Here is an 18554-nt window from a genome sequence, read left to right as displayed (position 1 = left end):
TGACTCACACCTGTAATCCCAGCACTTTGGGAGGTCAAGGCGGGCGGATCACGAGGTCAAGAGATTGAAACCATCCTGGCCAACACGGCGAAACCCTGTATCTGCTAAAAATACAAAAATTAGTGGGGTGTGGTGGCGCACGCCTGTAGTCCCAGCTGCTTGGGAGCTGAGGCAGGAGAATTGCTTGAACCCGGGAGGCGGAGGTTGTGGTGAGCTGAGATTGTGCCACTGCCCTCCAGCCTGGCAACAGAGTGAGATTCTGTCTCAAAAAAAAAAAAAGTTCGTACTTTATTCAGATTGTCACAGTTTTTACCGAATGTCCTTTTCTGCCCCAGAATCTCACCCGGTACATCATGTGACATTTAGTTGTGATGTCTCCTTAGGTTCCTCTTGGCTATGACGTTTCACTTCTCAAACTTCCCTTATTTTTGATGACTTTGACAGTTCTGAGTTTTTTGTAGAATGTTCCTGAATTCTGTTTGCCTGATGTTTTTCTCCTGATTTAACTGGGGTTAAGGGTTCTTGGGAGAAAGATCATTTAGGTCAAGTGCCATATTCATTCACTGTCCACTTCTGCCATTTTTGTTTTGTTTTGTTTTGTTTTAAGACAGGGTCTCGCTCTGTCACCCAGGCTGGAGTGCAGTGGTGCGATTGTAGCTCACTGCAGCCTCAAACTCCTGGGCTTAAAAGATCCTCCCACCTCAACCTCTTGAGTAGCTAAGACTACAGTGCACATCACCACACCTGGCTAATTTTTATTTCTTAATTTTTGTAGAGATGGGGGTCTCACTATGTTGCCCAGGCTGGTCTCAAACTCCTGGGTACAAGCGATGCTCCCCACTCAGCCTCCCAAAGTGCGGATTACACGTGGGAGCCACTGCGCCCAGCCATCTTTTGCCATTTCAATAATCATGTTTTATACATGTGTTCCCTGATTTTATCCAATGAATGTATGACCCATTTCCAAATAACAAATTTAAATTTAAACAAATAAAGCAAACACTAAAAGGATTGCTGAGCTGTGATCTACAGCTGCAATATGCAGGTTCGCACATCTGAGAGGTTACAGAACCTCAGAGAACTGGCTCTGTAGGGGAGGAGGCTGTCCTAAGAGGTTACTGGTGTGTGCAGTGTCATAGAGTTAGCTACCAACCAAGCCGGGACTGGAACTCAGATCCCAAGCCTCAATCCCTTGTTCTTTTTTTTGACAGAGTCTCACTGTCGCCCAGGCTGGAGTGCAGTGGTGCAATCTCAGCTCACTGCAACTTCCGCCTGCTGGGTTCAAGCGATTCTCCTGCCTCAGCCTCCCAAGTAGCTGGGATTACAGGCGCATGCCACCGCGCCCAGCTAATTTCTGTATTTTTAGTAGAGACATGGTTTCACCATATTGGTCAGGCTGGTCTTGAACTCCTGACCTCAAGTGATTCTCCTGCCTCAGCCTCCCAAAGTGCTGGGATTACATGTGTGAGCCACTGCACCTGGCCTTCAATCCCTTGTTCTTTGCCTTCTGACAGCCATCCTCTTGGGCAGGTTCTGTGGATCTCTTCCAGACTAATATCAGCCCTGAGCCTCAACCTAAAACAAATGCAGGCAATAGCTGAGAAAGAACTGCTCCCTCCTGGGCCTGCCATGGTCCAGCCTGCTACTGGGTCAGGTCACCATTTCTTCTCTAGTCCAGGACACAATTTCCACCCTATTGTGCCCGGCATGGCTTGTCCTTCAGGAACTAATTGAAGTGGAAGGATTTGGAGGATAAGCGTCTCCACACTCCTGCTGGTTCCTGCTGGGCTCCCTTGGTTACCAGACCTCGGGACAGCTCTAGGCCAGTCGTGGCCCCTGGCAGTGCTGGCCACATGCCCCAGGGTAGCTGGGCCCCTCCCCATCGAGAGCCCCGCTGTGGCTTCCCTGCCCTCTGGTCCCCCTCCCCTCTCACACTCTTTCCAATTTCTTCCAGGCCTCCCAGCTGACACCCTGCAAGGCCACCGGGACCGCTTCATGGAGCAGTTTACAAAGTAAGTGGTTCAAGTAACAGGAATGGAGGTGAATTCAAGAGCGCTATAAAATCATTAAGCCATGCAAGAGCACTGTGAGAGGTGGCTGGACACAGTGGTCCATGCCTGTAACCCCAACTCTTTGGGAGGCTGAGGTGGGAGGATCACTTGAGGCCAAGAGTTCGACACCAGGCTGGGCAACATAGCGAGACCCCATCTCTACAGAAAAAAAATGTAAAACAAATTAGCTGGGCATGGTGGTATGCACCTGTGATCCCAGCCACTTGAGAGGCTGAGGCAGGAGGATGGCCTGAGCCTAGGAGTCCGAGGCTGCAGTGAGCTATGATTGTGCCACTGGACTTCAGTCTATGTGACAAAGTGAGACCCTGTCTCTAAAAAAAAATTTTTTTTAAATACTTGTGGGGGTGAGGTTATCTTCGGGCTGGAGTGCAATGGCAATGGCACGATCTCGGCTCCTGGGTTCAAGTGATTCTCCTGCATCAGCCTCTCGAGTAGCTGAGACTACAGGCACACACCACCACACCCAGCTAATTTTTGTATTTTTAGTAGAGATGGGGTTTCACCATGTTGGCCAGGATGGTCTCGATCTCTTGACCTTGTGATCTGCCCACCTCAGCCTCCCAAAGTGTTGGGATTACAGGCGTGAGCCACTGCACCCGACCTGAGGTCATCTTCATTCTAAGGTGATAAAGTGACAGAAAATAGCTCAGACAGAGGCAAATCTACCTATAGCTAGGGTAACTATTGGTTATCTAATAAATCCCATAGAAGCATATAGAAGAAAGAGATTTCATCCATTCATTAGTTGCCTGCTTATGCCCCAGACTTCATCCTCTTCTCTTTTCCGTCTCCCTAAGTTCTGGTCTTATAGCATTTATAGACTGATAACCCCTAAATATGCATCTCCAGCCAGACCTTACTTCTGAATGCCAGCCTCTTGTCCCCAATTTGACATCTGTATAGCATACTTAAATCTCAAACTGTACTTTAGGTTTTCTCAAAAAAAAAAAAAAAAAAAAAAACCTTTCTCTCTCCATTCTGTTTTTGTTTGTTTGTTTTTGTTTTTGTTTTTGAGACAGAGTCTCGCTCTGTCACCCAGGCTTGAGTGCGGTGGTGTGATCTTGGCTTACTGCAACCTCAGCCTCCCCATCTCCAGTGATTCTCCTGCCTCAGCCTCTTCAGTAGCTAGGATTACAGGCGCCCACCACCATGCCCGACTAATTTTTGTATTTTTAGTAGAGACAGGATTTCACCATGTTGGCCGGGCTGGTCTGGAACTCCTGACCTCAAGTGATCTGCCTCCCAAAGTGATGGGATTACAGGCGCGAGTCACTGTGTCCAGCCCCTCCCCATTCTTTTCTATCTCAACAAATACTGCCATCATCCATTTAGGCCAGAGATCTGGAAGTCACCATTTTCCTCATCCCCCATGTCCAATCCACTAGCAGGTTTGGTTGATACCCTACAAATATGACCTGCTTCTGAGGTGGGATGGGAGAGTGGACTCTGGAGGCAGGTCTTGGGCATCGGACCAAATTAAGGACAAGTAAAACAGGGAAAGGGCGGAAGCACCTCTGCATAAGACACACCCACCAGTGTGCAGTGACAGTTTACCATTGCTATGGCAACATCCGGAAGTTAGCGCCCCTTTCCATGGCAATAACCTGACAATCCGGAATTTACCACTTTTTTTCTAGAAATTTCTGCATAATCTGCCCCTTAATTTACATATGATTAAAAGTGGGTATAAATGTAGCAGCTACTATTCTGGGCTTACTGCGTATGGGGTAGCCCTGCTCTGCAAGGAACAGGACCTCCGCTGCTGGCTGTGCACTGCCGCCTCAATAAAAGTTGCTAACACCAGCCGGGTGCAGTGGCTCATGCCTGTAATCCCAGCACTTTGGGAGGCCGAGGTGGGCAGATCACTTGAGGTCAGGAGTTCAAGACCAGCCTGGCCAACATGGTGAAACCCCGTCTCTACTAAAAAATTAGCAGGGCATGGTGGTGCACACCTGTAATCCCAGCTACTCGGGAGGCTGAGGCAGAAGAATCACTTGAACCCAGGAGGTGGAGGTTGCAGTGAGCCAAGATCACATCACTGCACTCAGGCCTGGGCGTCAGAATGAGATTCCATCTCAAAACAAAAACAAAAACAAAAGATCTTTACTTAGGCTGGGTGCAGTGGCTCACACCTGTAATCCCAGCACTTTGGGAGGCCAAAGCAAGTGGATCGCTTGAGGTCAGGAGTTTGAGAGCAGCCTGGCTAACATGATGAAACCCTGTCTCTACTGTAAATACAAAAATTAGCCCTGTAATCCCAGCTACTCAGGAGGCTGAGGCAGGAGAATTGCTTGAACTCAGGTGGCAGAGGTTGCAGTGAGCTGAGATCATGCCACTGCACTACAGCTTGGTCAACAGAGCAAGACTCCATCCAAAAAAAAAAGAAGGAAAGGAGGGGAGGGGAGGCGAAACCAGGCAAAAGGGAAGGATAATAGAGTGAGAGTTGGGAGGACAGAGGGGGCTGAGAAGGGCCTCCTGACTTAGCTGTGTAAAAGTGCACTCTCTTGTTTTTCCTGTTAATTTCCTCACCCTTGACCATAACTCCCAAATGCCAAGTTTCAGCTTCTCTGCCTGGTTCCCCAGGAGCAAGCGAAGGACAAGTGTGTGGTTGTACCCACCTCCTGGTACCCCTGTTCCATTTGAGAAGCCGAGTACATATTCTGTGATAAATGGCTTCTTTAGTCCAAGGAGACAGGCCCTGAGGCTGATTTCCTGGAATGTCAAATTCCGGTAGCTTGTGAAAGCAGTTGAGCCTATTACTGTTGGCTCCAAACCAGCAAGATGGGGATGTGTGGTCAGGTGATTTCATTTCCTTTCATTTGCTTCTAGCTTATAAAAACATCTCCCCTGAGTAGCCACTTTGCTGTTCCACACAGACACGGCTGCTGTCTGAGACCTCACTGTCCTTGAATTCAGGGGAAGCAGCAGTGATGTCACAGAGACAGAGACAGGCCTAAGTCTTGGGATCTGACAGGCTGTAACGAGACCCTGGGGGTTTCGTTTATTGGACTAAGCTGGAGAAAGTTCATTGTTGCAGGCCAAAGGATTTAAGGCCCATGTACCCCTTTCATCTCAGAATAGATGTAGTTAACTCCAGCTACTCAGGAGGCTGAGGTGGGAGGATCGCTTGAGCCCAGGAGGTTGAGATTGCAGCAAGCCTTGATCGTTCCACTGCACTTCAGCCTGGGTGACACAGCAAGACCTTGTCTCTAAAAAAATTAAAATAGGCCAAGCATGGTGGCTCTCGCCTATAATCCCAGCACTTTGGAAGGCCAAGGTGGGTAGATGGCTTGAGCCCAGGAGTTTGAGACCAGCCTGGACAACATAGAGAGACCCCATCTTTATCAAAAACACAAAAAAATTAGCCAGGTGTGGTGGCACACACCTGTACTCCCAGCTACTTGGAGGCTGAGGTGAGAGGATCCCTTGGGCCCAGGGAGGTCAAGGCTGCAGTGAGCTATGATTTTGCCACTATACTCCAGCCTGGGCAACAGACTAAGACCCAATCTCAAAAAAATATTTACAAATAGGCAGGGCACATTGGCTCACGCCTATAACCCCAACATTTTGGGAGGCCGAGATGGGCGGATCACCTGAGGTCGGGAGTTCGAAACCAGCCTGACCAACATGGAGAAACCCCATCTGTACTAAAAATACAAAATTACCCAGGCATGATGGCACATGCTTGTAATCCCAGCAACTCAGCAGGCTGAGGCAGGAGAATCCCTTGAACCTGGAAGGTGGAGCTTGCAGTGAGCCAAGATCGCGCCATTGCACTCCAGCCTGGGCAATAAGAGCGACACTCCATCTCAAAAAATAAATAAACAAAATAAAAATGAAGAATATATAAGTCTGGATCCTCTCAGGTTTCTTGGTCTTCAGTGTTTAGATTCAAAATAGAGATTTGAGAATGAGAAAAAGATGTTGATTTTGCCAGATGTGGTGGCTCATGCCTGTAATCCCAGCACTTTGGGAGGCCAAGGCAGTAGGATTGCTTGAAGCCAGGAGTTTGAGACCAGCCTGGGCAACACAGCAAGAGCCTGTTTCTACCAAAAAATTAAAAATTAGCCAGGCATGGTGGTGCATCCCTGTAGTTCTAGCTACTCAGGAGGCTGAGGCAGAAGACTGCTTGAGCCCAGGAATTCAAGGCTGCAATGAGCTCTGATTGCACCACTGCACTCTAGCCTGGGTGACAGAGCAAGACCCTGCCTCTACAAAAAGAGAGAGAGAGAAAAAATATTGGTTTCTTCATGTGCGTATCCACCCAAGATTAGGACATAGTACCAAACGATTGTAATTCTCCAAGTGTTTATTGAACGGCTGCCCTGTCCCTGGCATTATGGGAAACAGCTCAGCGGAGCTCAGTCCCCACTTCCCAGGAACTTATAATCTTAATTGTGGAGAGAACAAATAGTCCAAAAACAAAGAGAAGTAATGAAAGAAGAGAGCTACCTTTGTAGTAAAATTCCCTTCCCTTTTCCTATGGTTAGTTGGCTTATCCTCAGAGAAAGTCAATTTCTTTTAATGTTACTCTAAACCAAACACTCCTCGGAAGTTAAATCTGCAAAATAACAACATGTGTTCTACAGCAATGAAGAAATTAGCTTTTTGATCATCTACTCTTCCAAAGGATTTGTAGCATGAATTACTCTTTCCTCACCAGCAGGTCACTGAGGACCAGCTTTAAATAATCCTCCTCTGCAGCATCATCATTGAATCCCAGCACCATGGAGTTTATCTCCTTGACAGCCTGTGCCTTTGGGCTGGGGAGGGGGCAGGAAAGCCAGGTGGCTGCTCTGTCCCCTACGTGGGGCTGATGAAGACACCCAGCAGCCCTCAGGTCCTTCTCCAACCCTAGGTTGAAAGATCTGTTCTACCGCTCCAGCAACCTGCAGTACTTCAAGCGGCTCATTCAGATCCCCCAGCTGCCTGAGGTAAGCATGCCCAACCACACACCCTCGGCACTGCAGAGGCCCCAAGTACCCTCTTAAGGGCCGGCGGGGCCTGGCAAGCAAGCACTATTTGAGGATGTGTCTCCGTCTTCAGAACCCACCCAACTTCCTGCGAGCCTCAGCCCTGTCAGAACATATCAGCCCTGTGGTGGTGATCCCTGCAGAGGCCTCATCCCCCGACAGCGAGCCAGTCCTAGAGAAGGATGACCTCATGGACATGGATGCCTCTCAGCAGGTGAGGACCACTTGGGAGAGAAACTTGGCCTTTCCTCTCACCTGCAAGTACAGGGGAGAGGCTGGGGGAGACCCTGGCCAAAGCCCATTGACTCTAACCAGGTTCAGGCTTCTCTTCATTCACCTAGCACCAACCTAGGCTGAGCATCCTGCTCTGTGGCTCCCAGAAGGGTCATAAATGGGTGCAGTGGCTCACAGCTGTAATCCCAACACTTTGCAAGGCCAAGGTGGGAAGACTGCTTGAGGCCAGTTCAAGACCAGCCTGGGCAACATAGTAAGGCCCCATCTTTACAAAATTAGCCAGATGTGGTGGCACATACCTGTGGTCCCAGCTATGTGGGAAGCTGAGATGGGAGGATCACTTGAGCCTGGGAGGCCAAGGCTACAGTGAGCTGTTATCATGCCACTGCACTCCAGCCTAGGCAAGAGAACAAGAACCAGGCCCTAAAAATATAAATACATAAAATTAAAATAAAAAAATTGTCCAGGTATGGTGGCACACACCTATACTTCCAGCTACTCAGGAGGCTGAAACAGGAGGATCACTTGAGCCAGGAGTTGGAGGCTGCAGTGAGCTATGATTGCACCACTGTACTCTAGCCTGGGCAGTAGAGCGAGAACCTGTCTCAAAAAAATTAAAAAAATTAAACAGGTCTGAACCATTTAATTCGAGAAAGGGGGCATTCTCCCATATCACTCAACTGACCCACACACAGAATTCTCTGGCTCTCTGACTTATTCTCACTCCTTTTTGGTCAACCACAGAATTTATTTGACAACAAGTTTGATGACATCTTTGGCAGTTCATTCAGCAGTGATCCCTTCAATTTCAACAGTCAAAATGGTGTGAACAAGGATGAGAAGTGAGTCCAAGCTGGGTTCAAGCAGATGGTTCAGGAGCTAAGTTAAGCCATGGTCTGCCTCAAAACACTAACCAAAGAGGAATTCTTAATGATACTGGGGCTTCTTAGATACAGAACATCTTGAAGGGTTGGGGGCAATGGCTCATGCCTGTAATCCCAACATGTGGGGAGGATGAGGCAGGAGGATTTTTTAAGGCCAGGAGTTTAAGACCAAGCTTGGGCAACATAGCAAGATCCCATCTTTATTAAATAAAAGTAAAAAAATTAGCTGGGCAGGTGGTACACACCTGTAGTCCCAGTAACTCAGGAGGCTGAAGTGGGAAGATCATTTGAGCCTGGAATATCAAGGCTGCAGTGAGCTATGATCGTGCCACTACACTTCAGCCTGGGCGACAAAGCCAGACTGTCTCTAAAACAAAACCGAAAACACACACAAAAAAGGAATGTCTTGACCCTCAAATATTGGCCCCTTTAATCTCAGAAGAAAATCAATAACCATGGATTTATGAGTATTAGATTAGTATCTGGTAACATTTAGAGTATAATTTATGGCATTTCTAAGAATTGTCCCCAAATTAATACCAGCTTTTAATTTCCTCCCCTGAGCTCACAATTAAAAACAGAGGGATAGAAGCACTATGGAAGGAAACTCATTCCCTTTCTCTTCCCAGGGACCACTTAATTGAGCGACTATACAGAGAGATCAGTGGATTGAAGGCACAGCTAGAAAACATGAAGACTGAGGTATAACTTGGATCTGCTCTGCCTTTGCGCTTCACCAAAACACGGTAGATTTGAATGTTAAATTTGCATCACACTGGCCAGGCACAGTGGCTCACACCTGTAATCCTAGCACTTTGGGAGGCCAAGGCAGGAGGATTACCTGAGGTCGGGAGTTCGAGACCAGCCTGGGCAACAGGGTGAAACCCCCGTCTTCAATAAAAATGCAATAATTAGCCGGGTGTGTTGGTAGGCACCTGTAATCCCAGCTACTCGGGAAGCTGAGGCATGAGAATTGCTTGAACTTGGGAGGCAGAGGTTGCAGTGAACTGAGATCGTGTCACTGCACTCCAGCCTGGGCGATAGAACAAGACTCTGTCTCAAAAAAAAAAAAAAAAAAAATTGCATCAGCTAGACAGTTTTTGGACCACATCCTTAGGGTAGGTTAATTAGTAGAAACAAGCCAGGCATGGTGGTGCGCACCTGTGATCCCAGCTACTCAGGAGGCTGAGGTAGGAGGATCACTCAAGCCCAGGAGTTTTGAATCCAGCCTGGGCAACATAGCGAGACCTGTGTCTCTAAAACCAAATAAAAACTGGTAGAAATGCTAAATCCAAAAGAACCAGGTCTTCCCGTGTTCTCTGTCATAATGCATTTCCATTTTACATGCCATGAGGACAGCATTTAGGCCAGGCACAGTATCCATGTGATTGATACCCAGAGATGACCTTGGTCCCCACGAGGCTGAGAAGCTGTGGAAAACAAGACCAGACCTTCTCACATGGCGATAAGGAGAGATTGGTTTGCCGGGCACAGTGGCTCACGCCTGTAACCCCAGCACTTTGGAAGGCTCAGGCAGAAGGATCACTTGAGCCCAGCAGTTCAAGACTAGCTTGGGCAACATAGCAAGACCCCATCTCTACAAAAAACTTTTTAAAAATTAGCTGGGCATGGTGGTGCATACCTGTAATGCCAGCTACTTGGGAGGCTGAAGCTAGAGGATCTCTTGAGCCCAGGAGGTTGAGGCTGCAGGGAGCCATAATCACCTCACTGCACTCCAGTCTAGGTGATAGTGATACCCTGTCCCTCCCCTCCCCCAACCGCCAAAAAAAAAAGAGAAGAGACAGCTGTGAGCAATGTTGGTGTTATATTAACAACCGCCCCTCACAGTGGCTGGTCAGGTGACTTTACCCACAGGGACAGCCACTGCTGCCCCCAGCCACTCTAAAGAGGACCACAATTCCCCGGCCATCATCCCCTGTTATTGTTGTTGATTGAGGGGCTCCTAATGACCAGATGGTCCAACCCTCCTGGGACGTGGAGAGTTGACTTAGGGGAATCGGGTATTTACTTGGAAGCATGGTAGGACCCGCTTCTCCGGCCCATGCCCGTGACCCGTGGCAGTGGGCGGTTGGCCTCATGACCGGAGTCCCCCCACAGAGCCAGCGGGTTGTGCTGCAGCTGAAGGGCCACGTCAGCGAGCTGGAAGCAGAGCTGGCCGAGCAGCAGCACCTGCGGCAGCAGGCGGCCGACGACTGTGAATTCCTGCGGGCAGAACTGGACGAGCTCAGGAGGCAGCGGGAGGACACCGAGAAGGCTCAGCGGAGCCTGTCTGAGATAGAAAGTGAGCGGTGGGTGGGGGCGGGGGCGGGCCCCGGGGGCAGGCGCGGGCAGCAGAGCCCCGCTGGACTCAGGATGCGGCACAGAGGCTGGGTGGGGGAGACCCAGACTGTCTTTCTAGAAACAGCTAGGAATGCCAGCTCTTAGCCTCAGTCCAGAGGGCGGGTTTGAGTCCTGCAGGCACAAAGCTGTGTGTGAGGCACCGCTGAGCACAGAGATGGGAAATACAGAAGACAGCACTGAAGTGCTTGCCCTGGGCAGTGGATACTAAGGGAGAAGGAGAGAGGATTGAGGTCCTAACAAAGAAATTGACATAAAAGCTGAGGGCACAGTGGCACATGCCTGTAATCCTAGCACTCTGGGAGGCCAGGATGGAAGGATTGCTTGAGGCCAGGAGTTCAAGACCAACCCGGGCAACATAGCAAGACCCCATCTCTAGAAAAAATAAAAAAGATTAGCCGGGCATGGTGGCACATGCCTGTAGTCCCAGCTACTCTTGAGGCTGAGACAGGAGGATCGCTTGAGCCCAGGAATTCAAGGCTGCAGTGAGCTGATTGCACCACTGCACTCCGGCCTCTGCAACAGAGAGCCTTGTCTCTAAAAAATTTCAAATAAATTTTTTAAAAAGCTGAAAGCCCCCATAGAATAAATGCCATGTATGTAAGTGCTGAAGAGGCATGAATCCCTGGCTTGATTATTTATTTGTTTTATTTTTTTGAGGTGGAGTCTCACTCTGTTGCCCAGGCTGGAATGCAGTGGTGTGATCTGGGCTCACTGCAACCTCTACGTCCCAGGTTTAAGCGATTGTCCTGCCTCAGCCTCCTGAGTAGCTGGGATTACAGGCACACACCAGCATGTCCAGCTGATTTTTGTATTTATAGTAGAGATGGGGTTTCACCATGTTGGTCAGGCTGGTCTTGAACTCCTGACCTCAGGTGATCCACCCACCTTGGCCTCCCAAAGTGCTGGGATTATAGGCATGAGCCACCTCGCTTGGCCCCTGGCTTGATTTTTAACTAGTTGAATTCTTTTTAAAGATGACTTCCTGGAGAAGTTTCTGTAAGTAGGACTTTCAAGGGAGAAAAGCATATATGCATTCCTAAATCAAAGGAAGATCTTTGGCCGGGCACAGTGGCTCATGCCTATAATCCCACTGAGGTGGGAGGATCACCTGAGCCCAGGAGTTTGAAACCAGCCTGGAAAACATAGTGAGACCCTGTCTCTACAAAAATCAGCCGGGTGTGGTGGCGTGTGCCCATGAACCCAGCTACTCAGGAGACTGGGGTGGGAGGATGACTTGAGCCCAAGGAGGTCGAGGCTGCAGTGAGCAGTGATTGTGCCACTGCACCCCAGCCTGGGTGACAGAGCAAGACTGTCTCAAAACAAAACAAGGAGGACCTTCTAGGGACCCTGGCTCATTGTAAGGAAGGCAAGGGTCCCTGCTAGGTTAGACTCCTCACCTTGGTCCTTTACAATACAGGGAAAGCTCAAGCCAATGAACAGCGATATAGCAAGCTAAAGGAGAAGTACAGCGAGCTCGTTCAGAACCACGCTGACCTGCTGCGGAAGGTAAGACCCTCAGCCCCTGTCACCATCCTGCAGGCCCTGCACCTCTAGGGAGAGAGCGGCTCAGGCCTGTGGCTTCCCCGGGGCCAGCAACCCCTACATTGATCTCTAAGGCATTGCCGTCATCTCGGGAACCACACCTTTTCAGGCTTCCTTGCCTCTGTGTCTTGGGCTGTGTCCTGGGTGCCAATCCCATGTAGGTCACCCACCTTCTTTATTATTTTGTAAATATTTGAGCATCAAGCATCTGAAGGTGATGGCTCTGTTCCGGCTGTGGGTAGGAAAGTGATTCCCGTGTCTGACTCTAGGGCGCGCACAGCCTGAGTATGATTGTCCTAGCAGGAGGATGTCCTCTAAGTCTGGGATCTCCTGGGTCAAGACACTGTTCTTCTTTTGCAGAATGCAGAGGTGACCAAACAGGTGTCCATGGCCAGACAAGCCCAGGTAGATTTGGAACGAGAGAAAAAAGAGCTGGAGGATTCGTTGGAGCGCATCAGTGACCAGGGCCAGCGGAAGGTGAGTGGGACGAGGAGCACTCGGGAAATGAGGGAGGGGGCTGTTGAGTTGGTGGCGGGGGCTTTGTGGCCTTCTGCTCCATGGGCAGTTCTGTGGGTCGGTTGGCATCACACAGCAGGGAGCACACCATGGTGGCCACACAGAACAGCAAAACACCGTCACCAGTGCATACACGAAGTAATGGAAGGACCCAAGTTGCCTGGGGTTAATCAGCAAAGGCTTTCCAAGGATGAGGCTGGTGGAGAGTTTGAGGAAAGGAAAACACATGGGTAGCAGAGAGAGAGGGATGAGCGTTTTTTTGTTTTTTTGTTTTTTTTTGTTTGTTTGGTTTTTGAGACGGCAGTAATCCCAGGACTTTGGGAGGCTGGGGGTGGGGGGCGGGGCGCGGATCACCAAGTCAGGAGTTCGAGACCAGCCTGGCCAATATGGTGAAACCCCATCTCTACTAAAAATACAAAAGTTAGCCAGGTGTGATGGCGTGTGCCCGTAGTCCCAGCTGCTTGGGAGGCTGAGGCACGAGAATCTCTTGAACCTTGGAGGTGGAGGTTGCAGTGAGCTGAGACTGCACCACTGCACTCCAGCCTGGGCAACAACAGCGAGACTCCGTCTCAAAAATAAATAAATAAATAAATAAATAAATAAATAATAAAAAATCCTTCCTTGACATTCCACATTTTCAGTACACTCTGGGGTCTTGCCTCCTCCTCCCACACCCTGCACTTTTTTTGGGGGGTGTAACTTACATACAGTAGAGTTTACAGATCTCTTGTTGATCGCTTGGGACATTTTTACATTTTTATATTCTTTGTCACTGCCACCCAGATCAGAGTCCCTCTGTTTTTCTTCTCCTTCAGACTCAAGAACAGCTGGAAGTTCTAGAGAGCTTGAAGCAGGAACTTGCCACAAGCCAACGGGAGCTTCAGGTTCTGCAAGGCAGCCTGGAAACTTCTGCCCAGGTAAATACCTCCTTTTTTTTTTTTTTTTTTTTTTGGAGATAGAGTCTTCTTCTGTCACTCAGGTTGGAATGCAGTGGTGCGATCGCAGCTCACTGCAGCTTCCACCTCCCTGGGCTCAGGTGATCCTCCCCACTTAGCCCCCCGAGTAACTGGGACTACAGGCACATACTCCTACACCTGGCTAGTTTTTGTATTTTCTTTGGTAGAGACGGGGTTTCACTGTGTTGCCCAGGCTGGTCTCGAACTGCAGGGCTCAAGTGATCCTCCCACCTCAGCCTCCTAAAGTGCTGGGATTACAGACATGAGCCTTCATGCCCAGCCTCCTTTCTTGCCCCACCCCTGGCTTTGGCGTTGCTGTCATCCACCATCCTTGGCCTGGCCAAGTCAGCCCCCACTGCAATCAGTGTGTCCCCGGGAGGGAATCAGAGTGGCAGGTTAAAGAGCCATCACCTTCCCAGTCCTTGCAACCCGGTGGTGGGTTGGACCTCTGGGAAGTAGGGACTGTTTAACTCAACCAGCGTCTCCCTCTTTCCTTGTGGTCACCTTTGCAGTCAGAAGCAAACTGGGCAGCCCAGTTCGCCGAGCTAGAGAAGGAGCGGGACAGCCTGGTGAGTGGCGCAGCTCATAGGGAGGAGGAATTATCTGCTCTTCGGAAAGAACTGCAGGACACTCAGCTCAAACTGGCCAGCACAGAGGCAAGTCACGGACACGGACATGAGCGAGCACCTGTGAATTCCCACCGAGGGCCTCTGCGCATGCACGGAGGCTGGGAGGACCCCGGGGCTGCTGAGAAGGGGTTTGGGGCCTTGGCCTGATTGTGCAGACATTCTGTAGGTGTAATGCCAGCAGGCCCTGCATTGCCTGCAGAGTCCATGAGGGAAAGCAAACTGCTGTCTTTTTTGTATGAGAAGAGAAGTTTGGCATCTCCTCCCAGCCATGAGAAGCGGGCGCAGTGATCCATCCCCACAGCCTCTGTGGGCAGCCGCACATCGTGGGCAGCCGCACCCTGTGCACACAGTTAAAGCGCCTTTCTCTGTCTCAGGCTTACTGGCTTGGACCTCATTGGCCATGACTTGAGCTAAGATGCTAAGAGCCCCAGCCAGGTCATCCTGCTCAGGTTCATTATGGAGTCTAGGGCAGACTCTCACCTCCCTGGACCATTTTTAGGAATCTATGTGCCAGCTTGCCAAAGACCAACGAAAAATGCTTCTGGTGGGGTCCAGGAAGGCTGCAGAGCAGGTGATACAAGACGCCCTGAACCAGCTTGAAGAACCTCCTCTCATCAGCTGCGCTGGGTCTGCAGGTACATTTGCAGTTGCCCAGCTGGCAGGGGCCAGGTCCTTACAGCCTGAGACTCTGTTGATGTTGAATCTCATGTGAGACTTAGCTCAGGGGCTCTCAGCCCAGCAGCATGTCAGCATTACCTTAGGGGTGCCCAGGCCCCATCCTAGATCAGTTACATGTGGAAACTCTGTGCATTAGTGCCTATACACTAGTATTTTAGTATTTTCTTCCCCCCGCCCACCCTTTTTGAGATAGGGTCTTACTCTGTTGCTCAGGCTAGAGTGCAGTGCCATGGCTCACTGCAACCTCCGCTTCCTGGGCTCACACAATCCTCCCCACTCATTCTCCCAAGTAGCTGGGACTACAGGCACGCAACACCACGCCCAGCTAATTTTTGGTTTCGGTTTGTTGCTCAGACTGGTCTTGAAGACCTGGGCTCAGGCTATCCACCCACCTTGGCCTCCCAAAGTGCTGGGATTACAGGCATGAGCCACCATGCCTGGCCTTGGCTAATTTTTTAATTTTTGGTAGAGACGAGGTCTCACTCTATTGCCCAGGATGGTCCCAAACTTCTGAACTCCCACCTTGGCCTCTCAAAGTGCTGGAATTACAGGCATGAGACACCACGCCAGGCCCAGCAGTAGTATTTTCTAAAGCCCCCAGGTGTGATAGCCACTGCTTTAGACAGTGGGTCACACTGATAAAACACCCACCAGGAGCAGACAATTCTCTTTCTCTAAGGAAAAAACTATGGTCTGAATCAAGAGATGATTACTCATGAACTTCACGTCTAGGCAGGAAGCTTACCCACTAGGTAAGCTCCTCCATTCAGTGCTTAATTAACGAGGATGAAGCCAGCTATGAGAACTTGCTCTGACCTTGCCCTGTGTTCCCTCTCACAGATCACCTCCTCTCCACGGTCACATCCATTTCCAGCTGCATCGAGCAACTGGACAAAAGCTGGAGCCAGTATCTGGCCTGCCCAGAAGGTAAGAATGGCCAAGGACAGTCTCTGTCGGCTAGTGATGGCCAGACAGGGTTCAGAAGCACCTGAATGCGGGGATAGTGACAGGTCCCTCTGCATCAAGAAAGGCATGTAGGCAACTCATACAAGAAAGGCATGTAGGCAACTCATAAAACGGGAGGAGAGGGTATGGAAGTGTCACCATCAACCAGACCTGAGAAACTTCTCTTTCCAATCCTGGCAGACATCAGTGGACTTCTCCATTCCATAACCCTGCTGGCCCACTTGACCAGTGACGCCATTGCTCATGGTGCCACCACCTGCCTCAGAGCCCCACCTGAGCCTGCCGACTGTGAGTACTGGGGCATGAGGGGCTGTTCATGGACCAGGGGAGCAGGGGGCCTTTAAAAGTCTCTGTTGGGCCGGGCGCAGTGGCTCATGCCTGTAACTCCAGCACTTTGGGAGGCTGAGGCGGGCAGATCACTTGAGGTCGGGAGTTCAAGAACAGTCTGGCCAACATGGCAAAAACCCATCTCTACTAAAGATACAAAAACGATGGGCCAGATGCAATGGTTCACGCCTGTAATCGCCGTAACACTTTGGGAGGACGAGGTGGGCAGATCACCTGAGGTCAGGAGTTCGAGACCAACCTGGCCAACATGGCGAAACCCCGTCTCTACTAAAAATACAAAAATTAGCCGGGCATGGTGGCGCACCCGTAATCCCAGCTACTTGGGAGGCCGAGGCAGGAGAATCGCTTGAACTCAGGAGGTGGAGTTTGCAGTGAGCCGAGATGGCGCCACTGCACTCCAGCCTGGGCAACAAGAGCGAGACTCCATCTCAAAAAAAAAGTGTCTATTGCCTTGTATCTCCAGCACTGACCGAGGCCTGTAAGCAGTATGGCAGGGAAACCCTCGCCTACCTGGCCTCCCTGGAGGAAGAGGGAAGCCTTGAGAATGCCGACAGCACAGCCATGAGGAACTGCCTGAGCAAGATCAAGGCCATCGGCGAGGTACTTGGAGTAGTATCATTGAGGAGCATTGTTATTCTTCTGGGTGTGCATGCTGGTGAATGGCCAGGGAATCGGTGATGTTCTGAGCTAGTTCTTTCTGCACTTAGAACTTGATTCTAGAAAGAGATTGTTAAAATTGGAAAATCTGGCCAGGTGCAGTGATTTATGCGTGTAATCCCAGCACTTTGGGAGGCTGAGTCAGGAGGATCACTTGAGGCTAGACGGGATGGCTCACGCCTGTAATCCCAGCACTTTGGGAGGCTGAGGTGGGCAGATCACTTGAGGTCAAGAGCTAGAGACCAGCCTGGCCAACAGGGTGAAACCCTGTCTCTGCTAAAAATACAAAAATCAACCCAGCATAGTGGTGCATGCCTATAATCCCAGGTACTGGGAGGTGGAGTCAAGAGAATTGCTTGAACCCAGGAGGTGGAGGTTGCAGTGCACCGAGATCATGCCATTGCACTCCAGCCTGGGCATAAGAGTGAGATCTATCTCAAAAAAAAAAAAAAAAAAAATAGGATCACTTGATCCCAGAAGTTTGAGACAGGCCTAGGCAACAAAATGAGACCCTGTCTCTTTAAAAACTAAAAAAAAAAATTTTTAAAGGAAAAACCTCCTGAAGGACTTTCCAGCTATATTTAATTCACTGGCTGTTAGCTGAGAATCTACTTACTATGTTGTCATCATTACACTAGGCAATATCAAAGAAGTATAGGCAGCTCCCCTGTCTCTGAGGATTTTTCTCTAGGTGGGCAGGTAATACCCAAAATGGAAATAACACTGTGTTCATTCATTTACTAAAGATGTAGTGCCGAGCATGGTGGCTCACACCTGTAATCCCTGCACTTTGGGAGGCCGAGGCAGGAGGATCACTTGAGGCCAGGAGTTCAATATCAGCCTAGGCAACATAGTGAGACCCTGTCTCTACAAAATAAAATTTTTTTAAAAAATTAGACAGGCGTGATGTCACGCACCTGTAGTCCCAGCTACTCGGGAGGCTGAGGCAGGAGGATCGCTTGAGCCCAGGATTTGGAGGTCACAGTGAGCTATGATTGTGCCACTGCACTCCAGCCTAGGCAACAGAGTGAGACCCTGCCTCTGCTATAAATAAATATGTCCTGTATACCAGAAATTGGGTTAAGTATATATAGGGACAGGGAAGACATGGACTCTATGGAAAAGAAAAATAAGAAAACCATTTCTATGCAGTACAGTTTTTTTTCATTTTTTTCCCCAGTGTTATGAATTGGAATATATTGGTTAAGATACAAGGATAGGGCCAGGCACGGTGGCTCACGCCTGTAATCCCAACATTTTGGGAGGCCGAGGCAGGTGGATCACCTGAGGTCAGGAGTTCTAGACCAGCCTGGCCAACATGGCAAAACCCGTCTCTACTAAAAATACAAAAAATTAGCCAGGCGTGATGGTAGGCGCCTGTAATCCCAGCTACTTAGGAGGCTGGGGCAGGAGAATCACTTGAACCTGGGAGGCTGAGGTTGCAATGAGCTAAGATCGTGCCTTTGCACTCCAACCTGGGCAACAGGAGCGAAACTCCACTCAAAAAATAAATGAAAAATAAAAGCCATGAGGATAGAATGTCTAATTGGAGTTCCAGAAGAAGATAATAAAAAGACCACATCCAGCCAAGGTGGGTGGATCAATTGAGGCCAGGAATTTGAGACCAGCCTGGGCAACTTAGTGGCGCCCTGTCTCTACAACAAATTTAAAAATTGGCCGGATGTGATGGTGAGCACTTTTGGTCCCAGCTACTCAGGAGGCTGAGGCAGGAGGATCA

General features: G+C 49.7%; 1 protein-coding gene across 3 annotated transcripts in view; it reads left to right on the top strand.

Moving 5' to 3' along the window:
- Positions 1-18554, top strand: part of LOC129398227 (huntingtin-interacting protein 1-like) — a 78955-nt gene that overhangs the window by 42000 nt on the left and 18401 nt on the right. For all 3 annotated transcript variants that reach the window (XM_055115059.2, XM_063605789.1, XM_055115060.2), the window contains exons 9-22: positions 1955-2012; positions 6931-7006; positions 7119-7259; positions 8024-8121; positions 8793-8865; positions 10282-10465; positions 11942-12030; positions 12427-12543; positions 13398-13499; positions 14051-14194; positions 14667-14802; positions 15686-15772; positions 15992-16099; positions 16623-16759. In XM_055115059.2, coding sequence (XP_054971034.1) covers positions 1955-2012; positions 6931-7006; positions 7119-7259; positions 8024-8121; positions 8793-8865; positions 10282-10465; positions 11942-12030; positions 12427-12543; positions 13398-13499; positions 14051-14194; positions 14667-14802; positions 15686-15772; positions 15992-16099; positions 16623-16759 — 1550 coding nt within the window. The remainder of the gene's footprint in view (positions 1-1954; positions 2013-6930; positions 7007-7118; positions 7260-8023; positions 8122-8792; positions 8866-10281; positions 10466-11941; positions 12031-12426; positions 12544-13397; positions 13500-14050; positions 14195-14666; positions 14803-15685; positions 15773-15991; positions 16100-16622; positions 16760-18554) is intronic.

The sequence above is a fragment of the Pan paniscus genome, chromosome 6 (assembly GCF_029289425.2).
Source record: "Pan paniscus chromosome 6, NHGRI_mPanPan1-v2.0_pri, whole genome shotgun sequence".
NCBI lineage: Eukaryota > Metazoa > Chordata > Mammalia > Primates > Hominidae > Pan > Pan paniscus.
Note: the sequence above shows the minus strand (reverse complement) of the source record. Positions and strands in the feature narration are given on the sequence as shown.